The sequence below is a fragment of the Coregonus clupeaformis genome, chromosome 29 (assembly GCF_020615455.1).
Source record: "Coregonus clupeaformis isolate EN_2021a chromosome 29, ASM2061545v1, whole genome shotgun sequence".
Taxonomy (NCBI): Eukaryota; Metazoa; Chordata; class Actinopteri; order Salmoniformes; family Salmonidae; genus Coregonus; species Coregonus clupeaformis.
The window spans coordinates 31,047,919-31,073,075 of record NC_059220.1 but is presented as its reverse complement, the minus strand read 5'-3'; the positions used below and the strand labels follow the sequence as shown (position 1 = coordinate 31,073,075).

Sequence of the window (25,157 nt, the reverse complement as noted above, 5' to 3'; positions counted from 1 at the left end):
TAGAATCACAGAGGAACGTTGCCATATAGAATCACAGAGGAACGTTGCCATAGAGCCAAACATGTTTAACCCAGATCTGTCTGACATCATACTTGCCATACAGGTATCTCCCTGGAAACTTGCGAGCTTTGGCCTCCTGTTCAACTTTTGTTGAACTTCAGTAGGCCTATCCTAGCCTGAGTACCAGTCTGTTAACATTCACTCCTTGTAGGCTACTTCGTGTCATATGCCCAATGTTTAGCATGACAGGAGTGGTAAGTAGTGGAATAATAGCTACAGACTTGTACCCATACGTTAACCAGAATATTTAGACTAAGTTGTAATAGCCTACATTTTGATCGTAATATAAATTAATTATTTAGGAAATTATTTAAATAATTTGTCAATAATTGCAACGTAATTGAGGCAACTCAATGGAGTGTGTGTGTGTGTGTGTGTGTGTGTGTGTGTGTGTGAGAGAGAGAGAGAGAGAGAGAGAGAGAGAGAGAGAGAGAGAGAGAGAGAGAGAGAGAGAGAGAGAGAGAGAGAGATCCACAATGAATTCGAAAACAAACCCAATTTTGATAAACTCCCTTATCTACTGGGTGAAAAACCACAGGGTGCCATCACAGCAGCAATATTTGTGACCTGTTGCCACAAGAAAAGGGCAACCAGTGAATAACAAACACCATTGTAAATACAACCCATATTTATGTTTATTTATTTTCCCATTTGTACTTTAACTATTTGCACATTGTTACAACACTGTATATATACATAATATGACATTTGAAATGTCTTTATTCTTTTGGAACTTCTGAGTGTAATGTTTACTGTTAATTGTTTTGTTCATTTCACTTTTGTTTACTATCTACTTCACTTGCTTTGGCAATGTTAACATACGTTTCCCATGCCAATAAAGCCCTTAAATTGAAATTGAAATTGAATTGAGAGAGAGAGAGAGAGAGAGAGCGAGAGAGAGAGAGAGAGAGAGAGAGAGAGAGAGAGAGAGAGAGAGAGAGAGAGAGAGAGAGTGCACGTGTAACGTTACGCGCTTTGGAATTATTCCAAAGATTTTGAGCTATATTTCGAGCTATTCTTTAGGCATAAGGGCCTATTTCTTTATTGGTTTACTAGCCTAGACTTTAGAGAAAGCTTTTTAGATTGTATTTTATTCCATGGCCTTATTTTTGAGAACTGTATTTTATTGTAGGCTACATTTATTTACGCCTATTGCTATATATGCTACAGATGTGTGTTTTGCAATTTATTTGGTCTCCAGTCCATTTTATCTTAAGCTTTTTTGGATATAGTAGCGGCAGCCTGTCACTGCACATAGCCTGGATCACATGCTTGCGCATAGTGCGTGTGTGACGTAGTAGGTAATTGAATAGAAGATGGAGAGAAGATGCCTACTGCCATCTGAATATAGCAGAAAATAAAAACATCGACCCAATTCGTTCTACATTCTTTGCACTCATTTAGCGGTATAGGTAACCGCTGTATGGTAGTGTTGCATAACGGGCCCAATGGCTGTGGCAAATGCGAAACAAACTGTCCTAAATCCGGTAAGAGGCTTGTTCATTAGCCTACCTCTACTACTCACAGCAAAACTCTCCCTTTCTCAACTATGGGAATAAAATAATTCTGACACATTGAATAGCCTACCCTGCATATTAGGCTACCGCAGGTATTTGTTTAGTCGTCAATAGGTATCTTATATGTGCAGCTATATCGTCCATCGTTTTGCAGTCATTTCATTGTAGCCTACAATTGTCGGGCCGAAATCCTGTTGGCATGTGTAATGATTTTATACGATCTTGTGTATCCGCTATGGGATAGAGGCTATTGAATGTATTGATAAATAATGGCATAGGCCACACACACACACAGACACAGGGCGAATATGATTTGATTATGTTTGGCCTTTATTAAGCCTCTCTTACCTCTATTCAGGTGATTCCATTCACTGGGGCCATACCTGGGGGCCTACACCCTGGGGAGATGGTCATTATCCAGGGCACTGTTCACAATGATGCTGACAGGTATGTGATATAATATAATATATAATATGCCATTTAGCAGACGCTTTTATCCAAAGCGACTTACAGTCATGCGTGCATACATTTTTGTGTATGGGTGGTCCCGGGGATCGAACCCACTACCTTGGCGTTACAAGCGCCGTGCTCTACCAGCTGAGCTACAGAGGACCACATGTGATGATGTTATGTTGTTTTCCCTAACCCTAATTTAATTTCCATATCCCGGTTCAACCTAACCCTAATTCCGCTTACTCAGAAGTAAAATGATGTCGCTAAAGTTTGTCATTTCCTGTTTGACTTCTGGGGGGAATGCCATTAACAATTGTGATCACCTTTGTGCAAAAGAAGGAAGCGAAATTAGGGTCCTCGCTCGTAAACGGAAACTCTCGACCAAACCCCTCCCTTCCGCTAATTTCACCTGGTTTATCATGCCCAAAAAGCACATTTTTGTTTTCATGAATTTGTACGATACAGAAAATGTTGACTTTGTGGTTGTGGGTGGAATCTAGCGGAAAGGCGCTACGGAGGGTAATGCATATGGCTCAGTACATCACTGGGGCCGAGCTCCCTGCCATCCAGGACCTTTATACCAGGTGGTGTCAGAGGAAGGCCCTAAAAATGGTCAGACTCCAGCCACCCAAGTCATAGACTGTTCTCTCTGCTACCGCATGGCAAGCGGTACCGATGCACCGAGTCTGGAACTAGCAGGACCCTGAACAGCTTCTACCCCCAAGACATAAGACTGCTAAATACTTAAGCAAATACAGTGGCTTGCGAAAGTATTCATCACCCTTGGCATTTTTCCTATTTTGTTGCCTTACAACCTGGGGTTTGTATCATTTGATTTACACAACATGCCTACCACTTTGAAGATGCAACATATTTTTTATTGTGAAACAAACAAGATATAAGACAAAAAAACAGACAACTTGAGCGTGCATAACTATTCACCCCTCCCCCATTCTTCAAGGCAAAACTGCTCCAGCTCCTTCAAGTTGGATGGATTCCGCTGGTGTACAGCAATCTTTAAGTCATACAACATATTCTCAATTGGATTGAGGTCTGGGCTTTGACTAGGCCATTCCAATACATTTAAAGGTTTCCCATTAAACCACTTTAGTGTTGCTTTAGCAGTATGCTTAGGGTCATTGTCCTGCTGGAAGGTGAACCTCCGTCCCAGTCTCAAATCTCTGAAAGACTGAAAGAGGTTTCCCTCAAGAATTTCCCTGTATTTAGCGCTATCCATCATTCCTTCCATTCTGACCAGTTTCCCAGTCCCTGCCGATTAAAAACATCCCCACCGCATGATGCTGCCACCACCATGCTTCACTGTGGGGATGGTGTTCTCGGGGTGATGAGAGGTGTTGGGTTTGCGCCAGACATAGCATTTTCCTTGATGGCCAAAAAGCTACATTTTAGTCTCATCTGACCAGAGTACCTTCTTCCATATGTTTGGGGAGTCTCCCACATGCCTTTTGGCGAACACCAAACGTGTTTGCTTATTTTTTTCTTTAAGCAATGGCTTTTTTCTGGCCACTCTTCCGTAAAGCCCAGCTCTGTGGAGTGTATGGCTTAAAGTGGTCCTATGGACAGATACTCCAATCTCCGCTGTGGAGCTTTGCAGCTCCTTCAGGGTTATCTTTGGTCTCTTTGTTGCCTCTCTGATTAATGCCCTCCTTGCCTGGTCCGTGAGTTTTGGTGGGCGGCCCTCTCTTGGCAGGTTTGTTGTGGTGCCATAGTCTTTCAATTTTCTATTAATGGATTTAATGGTGCTCCGTGGGATGTTCAACGTTTCTGATATTTTTTAATAACCCAACACTGATCTGTGCTTCTCCACAACTTTGTCCCTGACCTGTTTGGAGAGCTTCTTGGTCTTCATGGTGTCGCTTGCTTGTTGGTGCCCCTTGCTTAGTGGTGTATACTGAGATCATGTGACAGATCATGTGACACTTAGATTGCACACAGGTGGACTTTATTTAACTAATTATGTGACTTCTGAAGGTAATTGGTTGCACCAGATCTCATTTAGGGCTTCATAGCAAAGGGGGTGAATACATATGCACCCACCACTTTTCCGTGATTATTTTTTTGAATTTTTTGAAACAAGTTATTTTTTTCATTTCACTTCACCAATTTGGACTATTTTGTGTATGTCTATTATATGAAATGCAAATAAAAATCCATTTAAATTACAGGTTGCAATGCAAACAAAATGTATACTTTTTCAAGGCACTGTAGGTACCCAGACTATCTGCATTGACCCTTTTTGCACTCTTTTGACTCATCACATACGCTGCTGCTACTGTTTATTATATATCCTGTTGCCTAGACACTTTACTCCATACCTACAGTATCAATCAATCAATCAATCAATCCAATTTTATTTATAAAGCCCTTTTTTACATCAGTAGATGTCACAAAGTGCTATACAGAAACCCAGCCTAAAACCCCAAACAGCAAGCAATGCAGAAAAAACTCCCTAGAAAGGCAGAAACCTAGGAAGAAACCTAGAGAGGAACCAGGCTCTGAGGGGTGGCCAGTCCCCTTCTGGCTGTGCCGGGTGGAGATTATAACAGTACATGGCCATTAAGGCCAGATTTTTCTCCAAGATGTTCAAATGTTCATAGATGTCCAGCAGGGTCAAATAATAATCACAGTAGTTGTAGGGGTTGCAACAGGTCAGTACATCAGGAGTGAATGTCACTTGGCTTTTCATAGCCGGGCATTTAGAGGTTGAAATAGCAGGTGCGGTAGAGAGAGAGAGTTGAAAACAGCAGGTCTGGGACAAGGTAGCACGTCCGGTGAACAGGTCAGGGTTCCATAGCCGCAGGCAGAAGAGTGGAAACTGGAGCAGCAGCACGACCAGGTGGACTGGGGACAGCAAGGAGTCATCAGGCCAGGTAGTCCTGAGGCATGGTCCTAGGGCTCATGTCCTCCGGGATGGGAGGGAGAGAGGGAGAGAGAGAGAGAGAATTAGAGGGAGTATACTTAAATTCACACAGGACACCGGATAAGACAGGAGAATAACACCAGATATAACAGACTGACCCTAGCCCCCGGCACATAGACTATTGCAGCATAGATGACCATACTGTATCTACCTCAATTACCTCGTACCCCTGCACATCGACTCAGTACTGGTACCCTGTGTATATAGCCAAATTATCGTTACCCATTGTGTATTTATTCCTTGTGTCATTTTTTTCTAAAATGTTTCTATTTTTCTCTCTGCATTGTTGGGAAGGGCCCGTAAGTAAGCATTTCACTGTTAGTCTACACCTGTTGTTTACGAAGCATGTGACTAATTAAATGTGATTACATTTTGATTTCATTTGAATTATAGCTTCACGTCCACATCCTGGTTCAACCCTAACCCTCAACCACAACCCTAGCTTCATGTCCACACCCAGGCTCAACTGAAAGATAATCTGCTTATCCAACTAGAAAAAAATAAGTTCACCCAACTAAAAAAAACACATAAGTTCAACCCACTCCAAAAATAATAAGTTTACCTAGCTAAAAAATATGTTAAGCTTGCAAAAAAATTTTACCCAACCCAGTTCAACAAAAAAATTATACATTTAGTGCGACTTGAGTCCCCACCTTTGCTTTTAGACATTTTGAAACTCTAATACACACCAATGTGATAACTGCAGGTTCCAGATGGACCTGTCCTGTGGCAGCAGTACTAAACCTCGTGCAGACATTGCCTTCCACTTCAACCCCCGTTTTAAGGGCTCCCTGTGCGTCGTGTGTAACTCCCTGGTGCAGGAGAGTTGGGGCAGGGAGGAGACCCTTCAGCAGCTGCCCTACAGACAGGGAGCAGCCTTCGAGACGATAATCCTGGTCCATGATGACGTCTTTAAGGCAAGTGGACCAATGGGAGTTAATTGACTTACCATACATACCCATGTTTAAGGTGACCTAACCAGTTAAAACTGGGAGCAAAGTCTTCTTCAATTAGGCCACGAACAAGAAAAACTCCCTATCCTACATTTGCTTGCACATTCACTACTATTGAGTCACAAGAAGCTAGTAGACTCATGCAAAAGTCAAGCAAATACAGTATAATGGATTTATATGATGTTGTGTGAATGCTGTTCTCCTTTGTACCTGCAGGTGGCAGTAAATGGTTCTCATTTGTTAGAATACAAGCACAGAATCCCACTGGACAGGATTGACACACTATCTATATCTGGGAAAGTTAAGGTGCACGCCATTGGCTTCATACCAAACTCAGTACGTACCACCCCATTACTCTACTATATGTCCATACTAGAATAAATCATGTTTTCAGCTCACTCTATAATGACTGTCTTTATTATTATTTTCTCCTGTAGGCAATATATTCATTATCAGGTGAATCAGGTGACCTGGTGAGTTGTGTTATATTTTCCATAAACTATAAAGGATAAATCTATGTAAGGCAACATGACCAATTGCATCAATATGTTGAATAGTTTACAGACATGGCCTAAATCTGATGCATTTCCAGAGTCTCCCTTACAAAGGCAGTCTACTGAAAGGGGTGAGTCCAGGACAGCACATCACAATCAAGGGACAGGTCAACATGTACCCACACAGGTAAGCAATGGGACACTACTCAGTATTTAAAGCATGTTTAAAAAAAAAAAATAGACAGTGTACCTTTGAGGTGGTGTGTAAGGTCAGGACTGGGACTGCCCAGTGCCCACTATCAATAACATACTGTAGAATAGCCTGCATCATTGTTGTCTGATGAACCTCCTGTCTGGCAGCTTCACTGTGAACCTCCGCAACAGCAGCACTGAGAACATCGCTCTGCACCTGAACCCCCGGATGAAGTCGGCCATGGTCATCAGGAACTCCTACCTGAGTGAGTCCTGGGGACCAGAGGAGAGGGAGCTTCCCCTCTTCCCATTCTCGCCTGGGGAGTACTTTGAGGTATGCTGCCTCTTAATATACAGTAGACGTACACTACCAGTCAAAAGTTTGGACACACCTACTCATTCAAGGCTTTTTCTTTATTTTTACATTGTAGAATAATAGTGAAGACATCAAAACGATGAATTAACACATGTAGTAACCACAAAAGTGTCAAACAAATCAAAATATATTTTATATTTGAGATTCTTCAAATAGACACCCTTTGCCTTGATGACAGCTTTGCACACTCTTGGAATTCTCTCAACCAGATTCATGAGGTCACCTGGAATGCATTTCAATTAACAGGTGTGCCTTCTTAAAAGTTCATTTGTGGAATTTATTTCCTTCTTAATGCGTTTGAGACAATCAGTTGTGTTGTGACAAGGTAGGGGGGTATACAGAAGATAGCCCTATTTGGTAAAATACCAAATCCATATTATGGTAAGAACATCTCAAATAAGCAAAGAGAAACGACAGTCCATCATTACTTTAAGACAAGGTCAGTCAACACGGAACATTTCAAGAACTTTGAAAGTTGATTCAAGTGCAGTCGCAAAAACCATCAAGCACTATGATGAAACTGGCTCTCATGAGGACCGCCACAGGAATGGAAGACCCAGAGTTACCTCTGCTGCAGAGGATAAGTACATTAGAGTTACCAGCCTCAGAAATTGCAGCCCAAATAAATGCTTCACAGAGTTCAAGTCACAGACACATCTCAACATCAACTGTTCAGAGGGGACTGTGTGAATCAGGCCTTCATGGTCGAATTGCAGCAAAGAAACCACTACTAAAAGACAGCAGTAAGAAGAAGAGACCTGCTTGGGCCTAGAAACACGAGCAATGGACATTAGACAGGTGGAAATTTGTCCTTTGGTCTGGAGTCTTTGTGAGACGCGGTGTGGGTGAATGGATGATATCCGCACGTGTAGTTCCCACCGTAAAGCATGGAGGAGGAGGTGGTATGGTGTGGGGGTGCTTTGCTGGTGACACTGTCTTTGATTTATTTAGAATTCAAGGCACACTTAACCAGCATGGCTACCACAGCATTCTGCAGCGATACGCCATCCCATCTGGTTTGGGCTTAGTGGGACTATCATTTGTTTTTCAACAGGACAATGACCCAACACACCTCCAGGCCGTTTTACGGCCCTCTAACCAATTGTGCTATTATGGGTGTTTTTTCGCGTTATTTGTAATTTATTCTGTACATAATGTTTCTGCCACCGTCTCTTATGACCAAAAAGAGCTTCTGGATATCAGCACAGCGATTACTCACCTTGTATTGGACGAAGATTTTTTCTTCAACGAATCGGACGCGAAGGATATTCTACAGACACCCGACTAGGTCCAAATCCCTGTCATTGGCATGAGAAAGAGACGGAGATATGGACGTAGGTCGGGGTGCCTTGTAAGGAGCTGACGGCGAGCGAGTAATCTGCCTCTTCCATCAATCCTATTAGCCAACGTACAATCATTTGAAAACAAAATGGACGACCTAAGATCAAGGATATCCTACCAACGGGACATTAAAAACTGTAATATGGGCGGCGCACAATTGGCCCAGCGTCGTCCAGGGTAGGGGAGGGAATGGCCGGCAGGGATGTAGTTGATAGAGCATGGCGTTTGCAACGCCAGGGTTGTGGGTTCGATTCCCATGGGGGGCCAGTATAAAAAAATATATATATTCACTAACTGTAAGTCGCTCTGGATAAGAGCGTCTGCTAAATGTCTAAAATGTAAATGTAAATGTAATATCTTATGTTGTTTCACCGAGTTGTGGCTGAACGGCAACATGGATAACATGCAGCTGGTGGGATAGACACTACATCGGCAGGATAGAACGGCTGACTCTGGTAAGACAAGGGGTGGCGGTCTGTGTATATTTGTAAACAACAGCTGGTGCATAAAATCTAACACTAAGGAAGTCTCGAGGTTTTGCTCACCTGAGGTAGAGTATCTCATGATAAGCTGTAGACCACACTATTTACCAAGAGTGTTTTCTACTATATTTTTCGTAGCTGTCTACTTACTACCACAAACCGATGCTGGCACTAAGATTGCAATCAATGAGCTGTATAAGGCCATAAGCAAACAGGAAACGCTCATCCAGAGGCAGTGCTCCTAGTGGCCGGGGACTTTAATGCAGGGAAACTTAATCCGTTCTACCTAATTTCTACCAGCATGTTAAACGTGTAACCAGAGGGTTACACCTTTACTCCACACACGGAGACGCGTACAAAGCTCTCCCTCGCCCTCCATTTGGCAAATCTGACCATAATTCTATCCTCCTGATTCCTGCTTATAAGTAAAAACTAAAGCAGGAAGCACCAGTGACTCGGTTAATAAGGAAGTGGTCAGATGACGCAGATGCTAAGCTACAGGACTATTTTGCTAGCACAGATTGAAATGTGTTCAGGGATTCTTCCGATGGCTTTGAGGAGTACACCACATCAGTCACTGGCTTCATCAATAAGTGCATCAATGACGTCATCCCCACAGTGACCGTACGTACATATCCCAACCAGAAGCCATGGATTACAGGCAACATCCGCACTGAGCTAAAGGGTAGAGCTGCCGCTTTCAAGGAGCGGGACTCTAACCCAGACACTTATAAGAAATCCCGCTATGCCCTCCGACGAACCATCAAAGAGGCAAATAGTCAATACAAGACTAAGATTGAATCGTACTACACCGGCTCTGACGCTCGTCAGATGTGGCAGGGCTTCAAAGGGAAGCACAGCCGCGAGCTGCCCAGTGGCACGAGCTTACAAGACGAGCTAAATCACTTCTATGCTCGCTTCGAGGCAAGCAACACTGAAGCATGCATGAGAGCATCAGCTGTTCCGGATGACTATGTGATCACGCTCTCCGTAGCCAATGTGAGTAAGACTTTTAAGCAGGTCAACATTCACAGACGGATTACCAGGACGTGTACTCCGAGGATGCGCTGACGAACTGGCAAGTGTCTCACTGACATTTCCAACATGTCCCTGACTGAGTCTGTAATACCAACATGTTTCAAGCAGACCACCATAATTCCTGTGCCCAAGAACACTAAGATAACCTGCCTAAATGACTACCGACCCGTAGCACTCATTTCTGTAGCCATGAAGTGCTTTGAAAGGCTGGTCATGGCTCACATTAACACCATTATCCCAGAAACCCTGGACCCACTCCAATTTCCATACCGCCCCAACAGATCCACAGATGATGCAATCTCTACTGCACTCCACACTGCCCTTTCCCACCTGGACAAGAGGAACACCTACATGAGAATGCTATTCATTGACTACAGCTCAGCGTTCAACACCATAGTGCCCTCAAAGCTCATCACTAAGCTAAGGACCCTGGGACTAAACACCTCCCTCTGCAACTGGATCCTGGACATCCTAACGGGCCGCCCCCAGGTCGTAAGGGTAGGTAACAACACATCTGCCACGCTGATCCTCAACATGGGGGCCCCTCAGGGGTGTGTGCTCAGTCCCCTCCTGTACTTCCTGTTCACCCATGACTGCATGGCCAGGCACGACTCCAACACCATCATTAAGTTTGCCGACGACACAACAGTGAAGGCCTGATCACCGACAACGACGAGATAGCCTATACGGAGGAGGTCAGAGACCTGGCCGTGTGGTGCCAGGATAACAACATCTCCCTCAACGTGATCAAGACAAAGGAGATGATTGTGGACTACAGGAAAAAAAAGAGGTCTGAGCACGCCCCCATTCTCATCGACGGGCTGTAGTGGAACAGGTTGAGAGCTTCAAGTTCCTTGGTGTCCACATCACCAACAAACTATCATGGTCCAAACACACCAAGACAGTCGTGAAGAGGGCACGACAAAGCCTATTCCCCCTCAGACTGAAAAGATTTGGCATGGGTCCTCAGATCCTCAAAAAGTTATACAGCTGCACCATCGAGAGCATCCTGACTGGTTGCATCACCGCCTGGTATGGCAACTGCTCGGCACTCCGACCGCAAGGCACTACAGAGGGTAGTGCGTACGGCCCAGTACATCACTGGGGCCAAGCTTCCTGCCATCCAGGACCTCTATACCAGGCGGTGTCAGAGGAAGGCCCTAAAAATTGTCAACGACTCCAGCCACCCTAGTCATAGACTGTTCTCTCTGCTACCGCACGGCAAGCCGTACCGGAGCGCCAAGTGTAGGTCCAAAAGGCTTCTACCCACAAGCCATAAGACTCCTGAACAGCTAATCATGGCTACCCGGACTATCTGCATTGCCCCCGCACATTGACTCTGTACTGGTACCCCCTGTATATAGCCTCCTTACTGTTATTTTATTTTACTGCTGCTCTTTAATTTTTTTACTATTTTTTACTTAACACTTTTTTTTCTTAAAACTGCATTGTTGGTTAAGCATTCACCTGTTATATTCGGCACATGTGGCAAATATAATTTGATTTGATTTGATAAGGGCTATTTTACCAATAAGGATAATGATGGAGTGCTGCATCAGATGACCTGGCCTCCACAATCCCCCGACCTCAACCCAATTGAGATGGTTTGGGATGAGTCGGACGGCAGAGTGAAGGAAAAGCAGCAAACAAGTGCTCAGCATATGTGGGAACTCCTTCAAGACTGTTGGAAAAGCATTCCAGGTGATGCTGGTTGAGAGAATGCCAAGAGTGTGCAAAGCTGTCATCAAGGCAAAGGGTGGCTACAAAGGGTGGCTATTTGAAGAATCTCAAATATAAAATATATTTTGATTTGTTTAACACTTTTTTGGTTATTACAATGTAGAAAATAGTGAAAATAAAGAAAAACCCTTGAATGAGTAGGTCTGTCCAAACTTTTGACTGGTACTGCATTTTTAAAACTTTGTTCAGATGGTTGTTGTTTCTAAATAAGCCCATTTATCAGTTCTCACATCACCTGCACGTTACCTGTATTATTGGAACTCTCACTAGTCTTTTTCACTACAAGTACTCTCTCTGCCCCAGATGCTTATCCTCTGCCAGCCCCACCAGTTCAAGCTGGCGGTGAATGGCTCTCACCTGCTGGACTACAGACACCGGGTGCAGGACCTGAGCACCATCAACCAACTGGAGATCATGGGAGACCTGGAGCTGATGGACGTCAAGCTGTGGTGACCCAGGACAATGAGGCTAAGCTAAGCCCCATTCTGGACGACAGGCCCGGTTACAACAACAACCCTCCCCCCCAATGTCTGCGCCATGAGGACTGTTTACAACTAAGGTAGCCTCTGATCTTTTTGAGTGGATCCACAGGACTTGACAGTCAGTATACTTGTATGCATTATCGGGTGCAATGTGTAAGGGAATCTGGAATAATGTCTAAAATATTAGAGTATTATAGAAACATTAGCCTCGTTTACACCTTGTGCTAACCAGTGGGTTTTGTGATCTGATCAATATGATCCAATCACTATCGGATCTAGGCTTGTCGCATCTACACATGGTATTAAAATGTGTCATCGTTCACTGTGTCCGCATTGTGACTGGATTTCCTGGTGCCTCCCTGTATGCAAATTATTTGACAGATATTATTTAAATGAATATGAATTTATTTATTTTAGACAATTATTGATGCCGTAAATCAATGGTGCTACCTGTCAATGATTTAGAGGCCGGTATAATTATGATTTAAATGATTTGACCATCCAAGTCTGTTTACACTTGATTGATTTTCAGATACAAAGCGTGTCTGACTACCTCCGGAGGTGGTCAGGAAGATCGGATCGCAATGAGTCTTAATTGGCTACACCTGTCAAAAAATTTGGGTATAATCAGGACAAAGGACACATTAGCACCAGGTATAAACAAGGCTATTAACTTATTGGTGGAAGGCTGCTAAATTACAATTTACATCTACAGGGACCGTGATTTGGAAGGGGTCGACTACAACATTTCTTGGAGCTGCACAATGTTTTGTTATTTTTAAATGAAATACTTATATCACTAAACAATTCCATAAACATTCCCATTTACCCATCTCAGGTTCCTCAGTGTTGAAACAAATTGTAGGATGGTTACAGGAGCTGCTTAGCAACCCTCAGAATATATATATATATTTTCACCCTTTTTCTCCCCAATTTTGATCGTCTCATCACTGCAACTCCCCAATGGGCTTGGGAGGCGAAGGTCGAGTCATGCGTCCTCCGAAACATGACCCGCCTAACCGCACTTCTTAACACCGCCCGCTTAACCCTGAAGCCAGCCGCACCAGTGTGTCAGAGGAAACAACATTCAACTGACGAACAATGTCAGCCTGCAGGCGGCCGGCCCGCCACAAGGAGTCGCTAGAGCGCGATGAGCCAAGTAAAGCCCCCCGGCCAAACCCTCCCCTAACCCGGACAACGCTGGGCCAATTGTGCGCCGCCCTATGTGACTCACGATCACGGCCGGGATCGAACCCGGGTCTGTATTGACGCCTTTAGCACTGCGATGCAGTGCCTTAGACCGCTGCGCCACTCCGGAGGCCGTCCTTAGAATATATTTATCAGGAATATGAAAACCCTGATTTAAAGAGCATATCTTAGAAAGGCAATATGGCCTGAAAGGCTGCATTACAAAGTCAAATACTCTATCTGTATGTGCAACCACAGAAATTGACAAATCTAGTTGTCTAAGTTCACCGACCATATGATCTAGTCTAGTGCGCTTCAATCAAAGCACAAGTACAATACAGGGTCAAACCAAATACACTGGTTGATGAGGATTCCAATGAAAATAATGAATGCATGTTAATCAATTAGTGTTGTATGACTGTATGGCCATTTTCCTTTCTTGCTTGGCCACAGTAACTCTACTAACCATTTGAGCTGGTCATTTCTGCCACCTCTATGCAAATTATTTTTCAGTCATGCATTTCACCCATTTTATTAGCTTTTAACAGTCATTTCTTAATATTTCACTACTGATATGTCATCTTCCAGCAGTGGCCCTTCCTCCAGTGGTGCACTAAGTGTGACCGGGTATATTTGCAAAGCAAAAGACCTTGTAGATGTTGTCTGTTTCCTTCTGCTGTACATAATATAAATAATCTACTGTATGTAATGTATTATAAATAGTTCAAGTGCTTTTAAAATAAATGTATGATGATTGGAATATTCCTCTGGGGTCTTTTTTCCATTTGTTCATCTGTCCACCAGGTCCTCAATTACCTGTGATATCTACAGTACGCACATTTATTACCGCTCCAACATAGGTACATTTAGGTCGAGTCACTAAAATGTAAATGTAAATGTAAATTTCTCCTCTTCAACCACCAGATGGGGCTATAAGTTAAGGGGTACAAACGACAGCAGTTGACCAGCCCTTCTTTCACACTCAAAACATGCAGAGGCAAAGGCTCTAGTATAATGTGATGTTTTCCAATGAGAAGTGGTTTCCTATGGAGTTTGCTTCTTCACATTAAAAATAGCAAATCCACGTGGCTTAGGGAAATGCTTCTGAAGTAAGCCTATAGTCACTTTCATTGACTTTAGTGCACACAAAGAGGTGAGTATGTCTGGTGACAGAGAGCCCTTGATTTCCCCAGTCTCTATGATGCTGTAGCTGGAGGTCCAGAGGCCTCCGACCCCCGATGAATGGACCATTACCTGAGACCAGCCTACAGCAGGACTCACCCTCAATACATCATGTACGATTTTATACTGTTGAATCGTTTGTGATGTTAGCTGCAGTAACCACAGGCACTCGTCACAAGGCTACCTTTTAAAGACCTACCAAAGGATGTGTGACGTCAGAGATGATAACACATTACTTTCAACTGGTCACCTTAGGGCTTGGCTTCAACAGAAAGAATCTAGTACCTTAAAAATATGTGATTTTATTAATATATCCACAGGAAGTATAATGTGAGGAGAAAACATTACATTAGTATGGCACAACACCAAATATTTTTAACATGTAACTTAAAAAGAAAAAAATGAATTGAATGATATGAAACATAACCTAACGTAGCAGGCGTAAAAGAAAATGCCTGAGTGGCGTTTCCACATCCGGTTTCCAGTGGAAAAGGAAGCTAGGTTGAATTAGCTGTATCCCTGAAAACCAGATACATCCGGTTGTTGGCAACTCCACTAAGGCTAGCAACATGATGACACCAACTCTTGTTTACTGATTGCACTGTCGACTGTCAACTAGAATCTCATCAGACATTGTCCATCAGTGATCAACAAGTAGGCCATAGTCCGTTGTACAAAAAAAGAAAATGCCAGAACCGTGATTCATGATAGAAATAAAGCAGCTTTTCTTTAACATGTTTAGGAATAGCTGTCACAACACTATTTTTTGCTTTAAATAGCCATATATCCACCACCGTACATACATCCACCACTTCTGTTTTTCCTCCTCCACTCCTTTCCTTTGTCTGTCCCCCTCCCAGGACAGAGGACATACTTCAGTAGAAAACAGGAGCACTGGACATTTGTGTCTGTTTATACTATGGCAAAGTCCCCTTGGCCCTTCACCAGCAACAACCCCGTTATGATGCAGAGGTTTGGCAAGTTGTCGGCTGAGGAGGGAAGGTCCCCGTTCAGGTCAGTTCTGCTCTGCTCTCAGCAGCCAAATAGTACCACAGTATTTTAGAGGCTCAAGTCCTGTGATTTTAGAGGATGGAGAGGATATTGGTTACAGGCGTTCAGGGTTGAGACGACCCACTGTTTGGCACGGGTGTGGATATAAGGGAGGAGTGTTTTAAGGGACAGAGGGATGTTTGAGTGAACCCCCTGTCAGACAGAGCTGAGTTTGACCAGGCCTCTGACAGAGTCCTCGTGTAGAGAGTCCTGGCTGGCTGGGTTGTAGAAGCCCTGCAAGGTGTGGCTGTGTCCAATGGGACTGTTGCAAGGGAGCATGCCCGGTGGCGAGGGCACTTCCTCGGGCGTGAGGAAGTGGTGGTGGCCCCCGTCCGTGTGGTGGTGTCGTAGCCCGTCGCTGTGGTCATTCCGGAGAGGCAGCATGTCGTTGTCACAGCTGAGGTTGAGGGTGGAGGTAGGGGGTGTGGGCTGACCCCCCAGCGGCAGCGCTCCAGAGCAGGGACCCCCTAGCGATGTTCTGCCCGGTAGAGATGCCTCGTCTGTGAGGATGACTGGCTCACTCTGCAGCAGCGGTGTGGCAGCAGCCTGCAAAACGAATTTGGTGCTCTGAATGCACTGGTCTTGATCACACTGAGATGTGGGAGATGGACAGGGGGAGTAAAGGAATGAGTGTAGGGAGAGTAATGAGAAATGTTGAGGGGGTGGGATTGGAGGTTGAAGACAGAGTGGGGACAATAGAAAGAAGAGGAAGAAGGAAAACAGATGACAGAGAAAGGAGGAGCAAGAAGTTAACATGAGGAGTGTAGTGAATTAATGAAGGAGAAGAGAAAATGATGCTGTTAGTAACCTTGTTAGAATGCAAAGTAAACTAACACCAGAGAAAAACACAGTATTCAACGTGACCCAAATGCATAATGAAGCCAATACATGAAGTTAAAACAGCGGGCCATTAAGTCAGCTATTGATTTATCTCTGTAACCTAAATAGTTTAAATGTAAATCAAACATCTAAATGGACTGGGAATGAGCCAGCAGTGCACAGTTTTAGCCATTGAACTAGACGAGCACTTCTCTAGCCTATCTAATAATTATCAGATGTAGCAGGGGTAGTGGCAAAGTATAAAACTGAAGGCAGGCAGAGTGCACTTTCACAGAGAGAGAGAGAGAGAGAGAGAGAGAGAGAGAGCACATGAATCAATGGGAAACCTTTGATGATCCACTATGACAAACCTAACATTAGTGCTTTGAAAGGTCTTCTTAGATCGCACGTTCACAGGAGACTAAAGAAATAGAAGACAATCTGGTCCTCACATCTCAAATCACCTGTCTGGCCAAGCATAAACACACTAGGTTAAGAAGGTAATTTATAGACCTACTTCAGTTTCTCTTATCAATTTCCTATCAGTTGATGTCCTTTTATGAGTTTGGCTTCTTTTATAGTCATTCAGAGACAAACTCAACCACTGGACTCAAACTTAGCTGCTAGTAGACTCACATTAGTCACAAGTTGTATTGTCCAGTGCGTCCTGTAGCTCAGTTGGTAGATCATGGCGCTTGCAACGCCAGGGTTGTGGGTTCGTTTCCCACGGGGGGCCAGTATGAAAATTTATGCACTCACTAACTGTAAGTCGCTCTGGATAAGAGTGTCTGCTAAATGACTAAAATGTAAAAATGTTCCGCACCTAGATGCCTGAGAGGCTATTCTCACATTGCAGGCTCCTAGTCTCTCCTTTGAGACACAGCTACTGAAGGAGACTGCTCCAGCCAGTAGGCATCATCTCTACAGGAAGCAGAGATCTGAGAGCTTACTGACAGAGAACCCCGTCCTACTGTCTCCAATACGGTCTGTCTGCTGGTACCAGCCAGGCCTGGAGACAAAGAAGCTTTTCAGAGAGCATTATACACAGGGATCAGTACAGGGCACCGGCCCCAGAGCTCCAGAAATACACTCCATCCTGAGAGGATTGGTTAATCAGAGTCAGACCACACCAGAACAGACAGAAAGACGTTGGGAGAGAAGAGAGACGCTGGTATCTACAGAACATGGACCTATTAAGAAAGCAATACACAGTATTTACCTCTTAACCTATAGTAATGAGACAACTGGAGCAAAGTCAATTTGGAGAGATCCTCTAACACGGGCCATCTTGCATCATGATTAGTTTAGCCTAATCCCAATGTCAGCGAGTCGAAAGCTTCTCTTTGACAAATGCACATCCAAAAGCTCCACAGTCCACTCACTGCTCCTAATCTAATAATATTTACATTGACATTTTAGTCATTTAGCAGACGCAAGGGCACAGACTGATTTTTCACCTTGTCAGCTCGGGGATTTGAACCAGTAACCTTTCGGTTAGTGGCCCAACGCTAGGCTACCTGCCCAACCGCTAGGCTACCTGCCGCCCCAGGGTCTGCTTTGGCAAAGTTGCACTCCTAAGGTTACTTTCTAAAAGCATTTAAAGTTTCAGCTCCATAACGCCCTTCGGAAAAAGAGGCATGGTATTATTTACTAATGAGCTTGGAATATCTCCTTGGCTGTAATTACTTTAGAAGTTGAGTTTCTGGACAAGGTTGGGTCTGGGACTGCTGCCCACTGTCCTGCCCAGGTGTATTTGACAGATATTATTTCAAATTAATATGAATTTATTTATTTTAGACAATTATTGATGCCGTAAATCAATGGTGCTACCTGTCAATGCTTTAGAGGCCGGAATAATTATGATTTAAATGGTTTGACCATCCAGATCTGTCTACACTTGATTGATTTTCAGATACAAAGCGTGTCTGACTACCTCCGGAGGTGGTCAGGAAGATCGGATCGCAATGAGTCTTAATTGGCTACTCCTGTCCAAAAATGTGGGTATAATCAGGACAAAGGACACATTAGCACCAGGTATAAACAAGGCTATTAACTTATTGGTGGAAGGCTGCTAAATTACAATTTACATCTACAGGGACCGTGATTTGGAAGGGGTCGACTACAACATTTCTTGGAGCTGCACAATGTTTTGTTATTTTTAAATGAAATACTTATATCACTAAACAATTCCATAAACATTCCCCCATCTCAGGTTCCTCAGTGTTGAAACAAATTGTAGGATGGTTACAGGTGCTGCTTAGCAACCCTCAGAATATATAAATATATATTTTACACCCCTTTTCTCCCCAATTTCGATCTGGTCTCATCGCTGCAACTCCCCAATGGGCTTGGGAGGCGAAGGTCGAGTCATGCGTCCTCCGAAACATGACCCACCTAACCACGCTTCTTAACACCCGCCCGCTTAACCCTGAAGCCAGCCGCACCAGTGTGTCGGAGGAAACACCGTTCAATTGATGAACAATGTCAGCCTGCAGGTGCCCGGCCCGCCATAAGGAGTCGCTAGAGCGCGATGAGCCAAGTAAAGCCCCCCCGGCCAAACCCTCCCCTAACCTGGATGGCGCTGGGCCAATTGTGCGCCGCCCTATGTGACTCCCGATCACGGCCGGTTGTGATACAGCCCGGGATCGAATCCAGGTCTGTAGTGATGCCTCTAGCACTGCGATGCAGTGCCTTAGACCGCTGCGCCACTCCGGAGGCCATCCTTAGAATATATTTATCAGGAATATGAAAACCCTGACCATATTTAACGTTCCTGTACCTGAGGGAATATGTGTGGATATTTATGACCTATAGTCTTCGTTTAGAAAGGCAGCCCAATTCTGATATTTTTCCATTAATTGGTCTTTTGAACAAACCCAGCCTTTGTAGAGTAATATGTTCTTCAATAATCATCCAATAGCTGGTTTAAAGAGCATATCTTAGAAAGGCAATATGGCCTGAAAGGCTGCATTACAAAGTCAAATACTCTATCTGTATGTGCAATCACAGAAATTGACAAATCTAGTTGTCTAAGTTCACCGACCATATGATCTAGTCTAGTGCACTTCAATCAAAGCACAAGTACAATACAGGGTCAAACCAAATACACTGGTTGATGAGGATTCCAATGAAAATAATGAATGCATGTTAATCAATTAGTGTTGTATGACTGTGTGGCCATTTTCCTTTCTTGCTTGGCCACAGTAACTCTACTAACCATTTGAGCTGGTCATTTCTGCCACCTCTATGCAAATTATTTTTCAGTCATGCATTTCACCCATTTTATTAGCTTTTAACAGTCATTTCTTACTTTTTCACAACTGATATGTCATCTTCCAGCAGTGGTCCTTCCTCCAGTGGTGCACTAATGGTATTATTTACTAATGAGCTTGGAATATCTCCTTGGCTGTAATTACTTTAGAGGTTGAGTTTCTGGGACTGCTGCCCACTGTTCTGCCCAGGTGTGGGTGAAGGAACAGGGGCGAGAAGGGCAAGCTATTTCCCAAAGTCCGGCTGTCATTACCCATATTGGCATGCTGCTCTGTGCTTTGAGCCCGTGAGGTAGTGAAGTTCAGCTCTGATAAGATTAGCCCTGGTCGTAAACCTTTCATCAGCTCAGCAGGCTATAGGAAGAGCAACTCACACCTTGCTAGGGAGAGAGGAAACCAACCAACCCTGACCTAGCCTGAACTAAACCAAACCTTGCACGTCTAATCTGGATCTTCATCACGGCTGACTGTGGAATGTGCTGATTGAATTTTCAGCATTTATTTTAAGTGATTCAGGCAATCAAATGATGCCAGCTGTGTAAACATTGATTCATTCTAGGGCTGTTCAAGCTAGATGAGTTTGACACATACAGTTGAAGTCGGAAGTTTACATACACTTAGGTTGGAGTCATTAAAACTTGTTTTTCAACCACTCCACACATTTCTTGTTAACAAACTATAGTTTTGGAAAGTCGGTTAGGACATCTACTTTGTGCATGACACAAGTCATTTTCCCAACAATTGTTTACAGACAGATTATTTCACTTATAATTCACTGTATCACAATTCCAGTGGGTCAGAAGTTTACATACACTAAGTTGACTGTGCCTTTAAACAGCTTGGAAAATTCCAGAAAATCATGTCATGGCTTTAGAAGCTTCTGATAGGCTAATTGACATCATTTGTGCCAATTGGAGGTGTACCTGTGGATGTATTTCAAGGCCTACCGTAAAACTCAGTGCCTCTTTGCTTGACATCCTGGGAAAATCAAAAGAAATCAGCCAAGACCTCAGAAAAAACATTGTAGACCTCCACAAGTCTGGTTCATCCTTGGGAGCAATTTCCAAACGCCTGAAGGTACCACGTTCATCTGTACAAACAATAGTACTCAAGTATAAACACCATGGGACCACGCAAACATCACACCGCTCAGGAAGGAGACGCGTTCTGTCTCCTAGAGATGAACGTACTTTGGTGTGAAAAGTGCAAATCAATCCCAGAACAACAGCAAAGGACCTTGTGAAGATGCTGGAGGAAACAGGTACAAAAGTATCTATATCCACTGTAAAACGAGTCCTATATCGACATAAACTGAAAGGCCACTCGGCAAGGAAGAAGCTACTGCTCCAAAACCGCCATAAAAAAGCCAGACTACAGTTTGCAACTGCACATGGGGACAAAGATCGTACTTTTTGGAGAAATGTCCTCTGGTCTGATGAAACAAAAATATAACTGTTTGGCCATAACGGTTGGTCAAAAATATAACTGTTTGGCTGTACGCTCTTGTTGGTTGGTCCTCACTACATATTCATTGCCAAACCCACTGGCTCCAGGCCATCTATAAATCACTGCTAGGCAAATCCCTGCCTTATCTTAGCTAATTGGTCACCATAGCAACACCCACCCTTAGTATGTGCTCCAGCAGGTATATCTCACTGGTCATCCCCAAAGCCAACACCTCCTTTGGCCGCCATTCCTTCCAGTTCTCTGCTGCCAATGACTGGAACTAATTGCAAAAATCTCTGAAGCTGGAGACTCTTATCTCCCTCACTAACTTTAAGCATCAGTTGTCAGAGCACCTTACCGATCACTGCACCTGTACACAGCCCATCTGAAATTACCCCACCCAACTACCTCACCCCATATTGTTATTTATTTTGCTCATTTGCACCCCAGTATCTCTATTTGCACATAATCCCCGGGACCACCCATACACAAAAAATGTATGCACGCATGACTGTAAGTCGCTTTGGATAAAAGCGTCTGCTAAATGGCATATTATTATTATTTATTATTATAATCTCTTGCACATCTATCATTCCAGTGTTAATACTAATTGTAATTATTTTGCACTATGGCCTATTTATTGCCTTACCTCCATAACTTGCTACATTTGAACACACTGTATATATATTTTCTGTTGTATTTTTGACTTTATGTTTTGTTTTACCCCATATGTAACTCTGTGTTGTTGTTTTTAATCGCACTGCTTTGCTTTATCTTGGCCAGGTCGCAGTTGTAAATTAAAACTTGTTCTCAACTGGCTTACCTGGTTAAATAAATGTTAAATAAATAAATAAAATAAAAATAATGACCATCGTTATGTTTGGAGGAAAAAGGGGGTTGCTTGCAAGCCGAAGAACACCATCCCAACCGTGAAGCACAGGGGTGGCAGCATCATGCTGTGGGGGTGCTTTGCTGCAGGAAGGACTGGTGCACTTCACAAAATAGATGGCATCATGAGGAAGGAAAATTATGTGGATATATTGAAGCAACAGCTCAAGACATCAGTCAGGAAGTTAAAGCTTGGTCGCAAATGCGTCTTCCAAATGGACAATGACCCCAAGCATACTTCCAAAGTTGTGGCAAAATGGCTTAAGGACAACAAAGTCAAGGTATTGGAGTGGCCATCACAAAGCCCTGACCTCAACCTTATAGAAAATCTGTGGGCAGAACTGAAAAAGCGTGTGCGAGCAAGGAGGCCTACAAACCTGACTCAGTTACACCAGCTCTGTCAGGAGGAATGGGCCAAAATTCACCCAACTTATTGTGGGAAGCTTGTGGAAGGCTACCCGAAACGTTTGACCCAAGTTAAACAATTTAAAGGCAATGCTACCAAATACTAATTGAGTGTATGTAAACCTCTGACCCACTGGGAATGTGATGAAAGAAATAAAAGCTGAAATAAATCATTGTCTCTACTATTATTCGGACATTTCACATTCTTAAAATAAAGTGGTGATCCTAACTGATCTAAGACAGGGAATTTTTACTAGGATACAATTTCAGGAATTGTGGAAAAACTGAGTTTAAATGTATTTGGCTAAGGTGTATGTAAACCTCTGACTTCAACTGTAGGTGAGCAGTATTGTATTAGTCATCCGTCTAATTAATTAACAATCACACGTCAAGTAGACACCGCTGAGATACTGAAGAGAAAGTGAAGGTCTAAAATGAGTTCTGTGTGTCATCATCCATTTCTCAAGAAGAAGCTATCAAGTTGAAACAACAGTCCATCAATGTCAGAGTCTACATCTGTAAACGCTCTGCTGTGTAAAAATATATGCCAGCTACCACAGAAAATAAGGAGAAAAACCCCAAAATGAGATTACAGAGAAAATGGACAGAGTGAGAGGAAGAACAAAGCGGACGGTGTTTTAACTAGAGGCCATGGCCACTTCTAGATGTCACCTCGCTCGCACATACTGTTCTCTCTGTCACTTCCTGACTGGGGCCTGTGACGGATGGTGAGATATGACATGATGTCACCATTGCCGTGGTGACAAGGCTTCTGTAGATCAGCCTACCACGTCTTTAGAAAATATACATACAAATGTACAGAAATGGACTGGATTCTCTGCACTTGATTATTAGACCCCAATTTGCCTATGTACATTGACAGACTGCCTTTCACTATTTACATGACGACCAGGTATGAGTCAAAGCTGCTATTCGCAATGTAAATTCTTTCTCTTGTCTTGTCAATCAAACACACACTACATTCTCTAAGTTAGTGACTAAAGATAGATTATGTTATTGGCGACACATTTCAATGGTTCCCTGTGGGAAGTCATTACTGCAGTATATTCCTAATAATAACAACTGTTTCAAACAGATGGGCTCTATTTCTACACGTAAAGCTATTACATTTTACATTTTAGTCATTTAGCAGACGCTCTTATCCAGAGCGACTTACAGTTAGTGAACACATATATATATATTTTTTTATACTGGCCCCCCGTGGGAATCGAACCCACAACCCTGGCGTTGCAAACGCCATGCTCTATCAACTGAGCTACATCCCTGCCGGCCATTCCCTCCCCTACCCTGGACGACGCTGGGCCAATTGTGCGCCGCCCATGAGTCTCCCGGTCGCGGCCGGCTGCGACAGAGCCTGGATTCGAACCAGGATCTCTAGTGGCACAGTTAGCACTGTGATGCAGTGCCTTAGACTACTGCGCCACTCAGGAGTACAAGCTATGGAAGGTCAAACCTGTCTCCCAGCCAGAACAACCAGCTCAAGCATTCCAGATGGCCATGACACATCTTTAGAACAACTCAGTAAGACCGGAGTTACCGGGACAGGAACACAGCTAACAAGTACTTATTTTAAGTGGTCTGTATTATTCTAAGAGCCCATTGGATTCAAGTTCAGTGGACTGTAGTGAGTAGTGACTGTTCATTAGAATGTAGGAGGGGGGAAACGGCAGCTTGTTCACTAAGGATCACCAGACTCCCAGACAGACTCTTTCTTCCATTCCCTGCTGGAATGTGGAGTGCAGTCAATTACGTATATAAATCCTGAATTGCTGTTGCTATGTATTGGCCAATGAGAGGCTTTGAAGCCACCGGTCGGCCATATTGGCACTCCCCAAAAAGAAGCAGTTCGCCATAGGAATGAATGGAATTTACACATTTTTTCCAATTAAATGTTTCAAGGACAAAATTACATGTATTTAAGTATTTCTGTTGTAATGTGGACAGTAACATTAGTTATACTTTAAGGACTTTTAAAAATGTTTAGCTCTCATAACTACATGCATGAAGGTGTCTGTAATAGAATAAATGTGGCAAAAACAAATGCAGACATTAATAAATGCATTTCTATAGCTTCCAGAACATTTCTTACAATAGTGGGGGAGTGCCAAGATGGAGGAGCGGAGGCTTCAAAACAGCGCCCTCAGTCAGTCATCTAGTGTATATATAAATCATTGGGTGCGGTTGACATTTGTAGCTTCTCTCCCTTTGATCTGATTCTCCAACACCAATTACACTGTCTGCTGACAGGGACTTGTTTAAGTCAGACTCAATCCATGATATTACTGTAGGAACCTTCTCTCTAAAATAGCATTTATTCTCATTCCCTCTCCCTATCTCTGTTACTATCTCTCTCTCTTATCATCCATTTCTTGCTTTCTAGCCATTAATCTGTTTCTGCCATGCCAAAGCCTCCCAGAACATGAGTTAGATTGTCAGCATGTCCAGTCAGTCTGCCTGATAGCTTGTAGGAATCAGAGTGGGAAAGAGAGTGCACTGCACATGAGCACAACACACACACAGAAATTCCTCCCTGGGGTTCACAAATCTCCAACATGTCATTTTCTTTTGGAGTGGGGGACAGGGACTGGGACTTTGACAGTGGGGAAAGCCAAAGAGTCACACACACACCACAGTCCACAATGACATTGCTTGTCACAGTGCACACACACACGCCCCTCCTCCTGCTGCTGACCTATTTCCCAGCCATAATGGCAAATCACAGAGCATCATGGGTAAAATCTGTGTGAATAATAACATAAACAACCCACTATTTGCAACAGTTGACTTGTTCCAATCTGTGGACCTGAGATGGAAATGAGA

At 43.5% G+C, this 25,157-nt stretch overlaps 2 protein-coding genes across 9 annotated transcripts in view; one reads left to right on the top strand and one right to left on the bottom strand.

The window, feature by feature from the left end:
- The first annotated feature begins 189 nt into the window (after positions 1-189).
- LOC121545030 (galectin-8-like) lies at positions 190-13,039 on the top strand. Of its 3 annotated transcripts, XM_041855373.1 has the most exons (9): positions 190-254; positions 1,936-2,024; positions 5,678-5,888; positions 6,141-6,260; positions 6,362-6,397; positions 6,517-6,605; positions 6,779-6,876; positions 11,891-12,146; positions 12,785-13,039. In XM_041855373.1, exons 1-9 carry the CDS (start codon positions 234-236, stop codon positions 12,849-12,851), a joined length of 987 nt encoding a protein of 328 aa, XP_041711307.1. In that variant the 5' UTR covers positions 190-233; the 3' UTR covers positions 12,852-13,039. The 3 variants fall into 3 exon arrangements, with proteins under 3 accessions (XP_041711307.1, XP_041711308.1, XP_041711309.1); XM_041855374.2 differs by lacking the exon at positions 190-254 and adding an exon at positions 1,342-1,547 and having other exon boundaries at positions 11,891-13,039; XM_041855375.2 differs by lacking the exons at positions 190-254; positions 12,785-13,039 and adding an exon at positions 1,342-1,547 and having other exon boundaries at positions 6,779-6,944; positions 11,891-12,131.
- A 1,686-nt stretch (positions 13,040-14,725) lies between these two features.
- The window catches only part of LOC121545029 (palmitoyltransferase ZDHHC14-like), a 109,463-nt gene continuing 99,031 nt past the window's right edge, over positions 14,726-25,157 (bottom strand). For 5 of the 6 annotated variants that reach the window (XM_041855371.2, XM_041855367.2, XM_041855366.2 and 2 more), the window contains one exon: positions 14,726-16,080. In XM_041855371.2, the coding sequence (XP_041711305.1) occupies positions 15,646-16,080 (435 nt within the window). In that variant the 3' untranslated portion in view covers positions 14,726-15,645. The remainder of the gene's footprint in view (positions 16,081-25,157) is intronic. The other variant, XM_041855370.2, reaches the window with a different exon arrangement.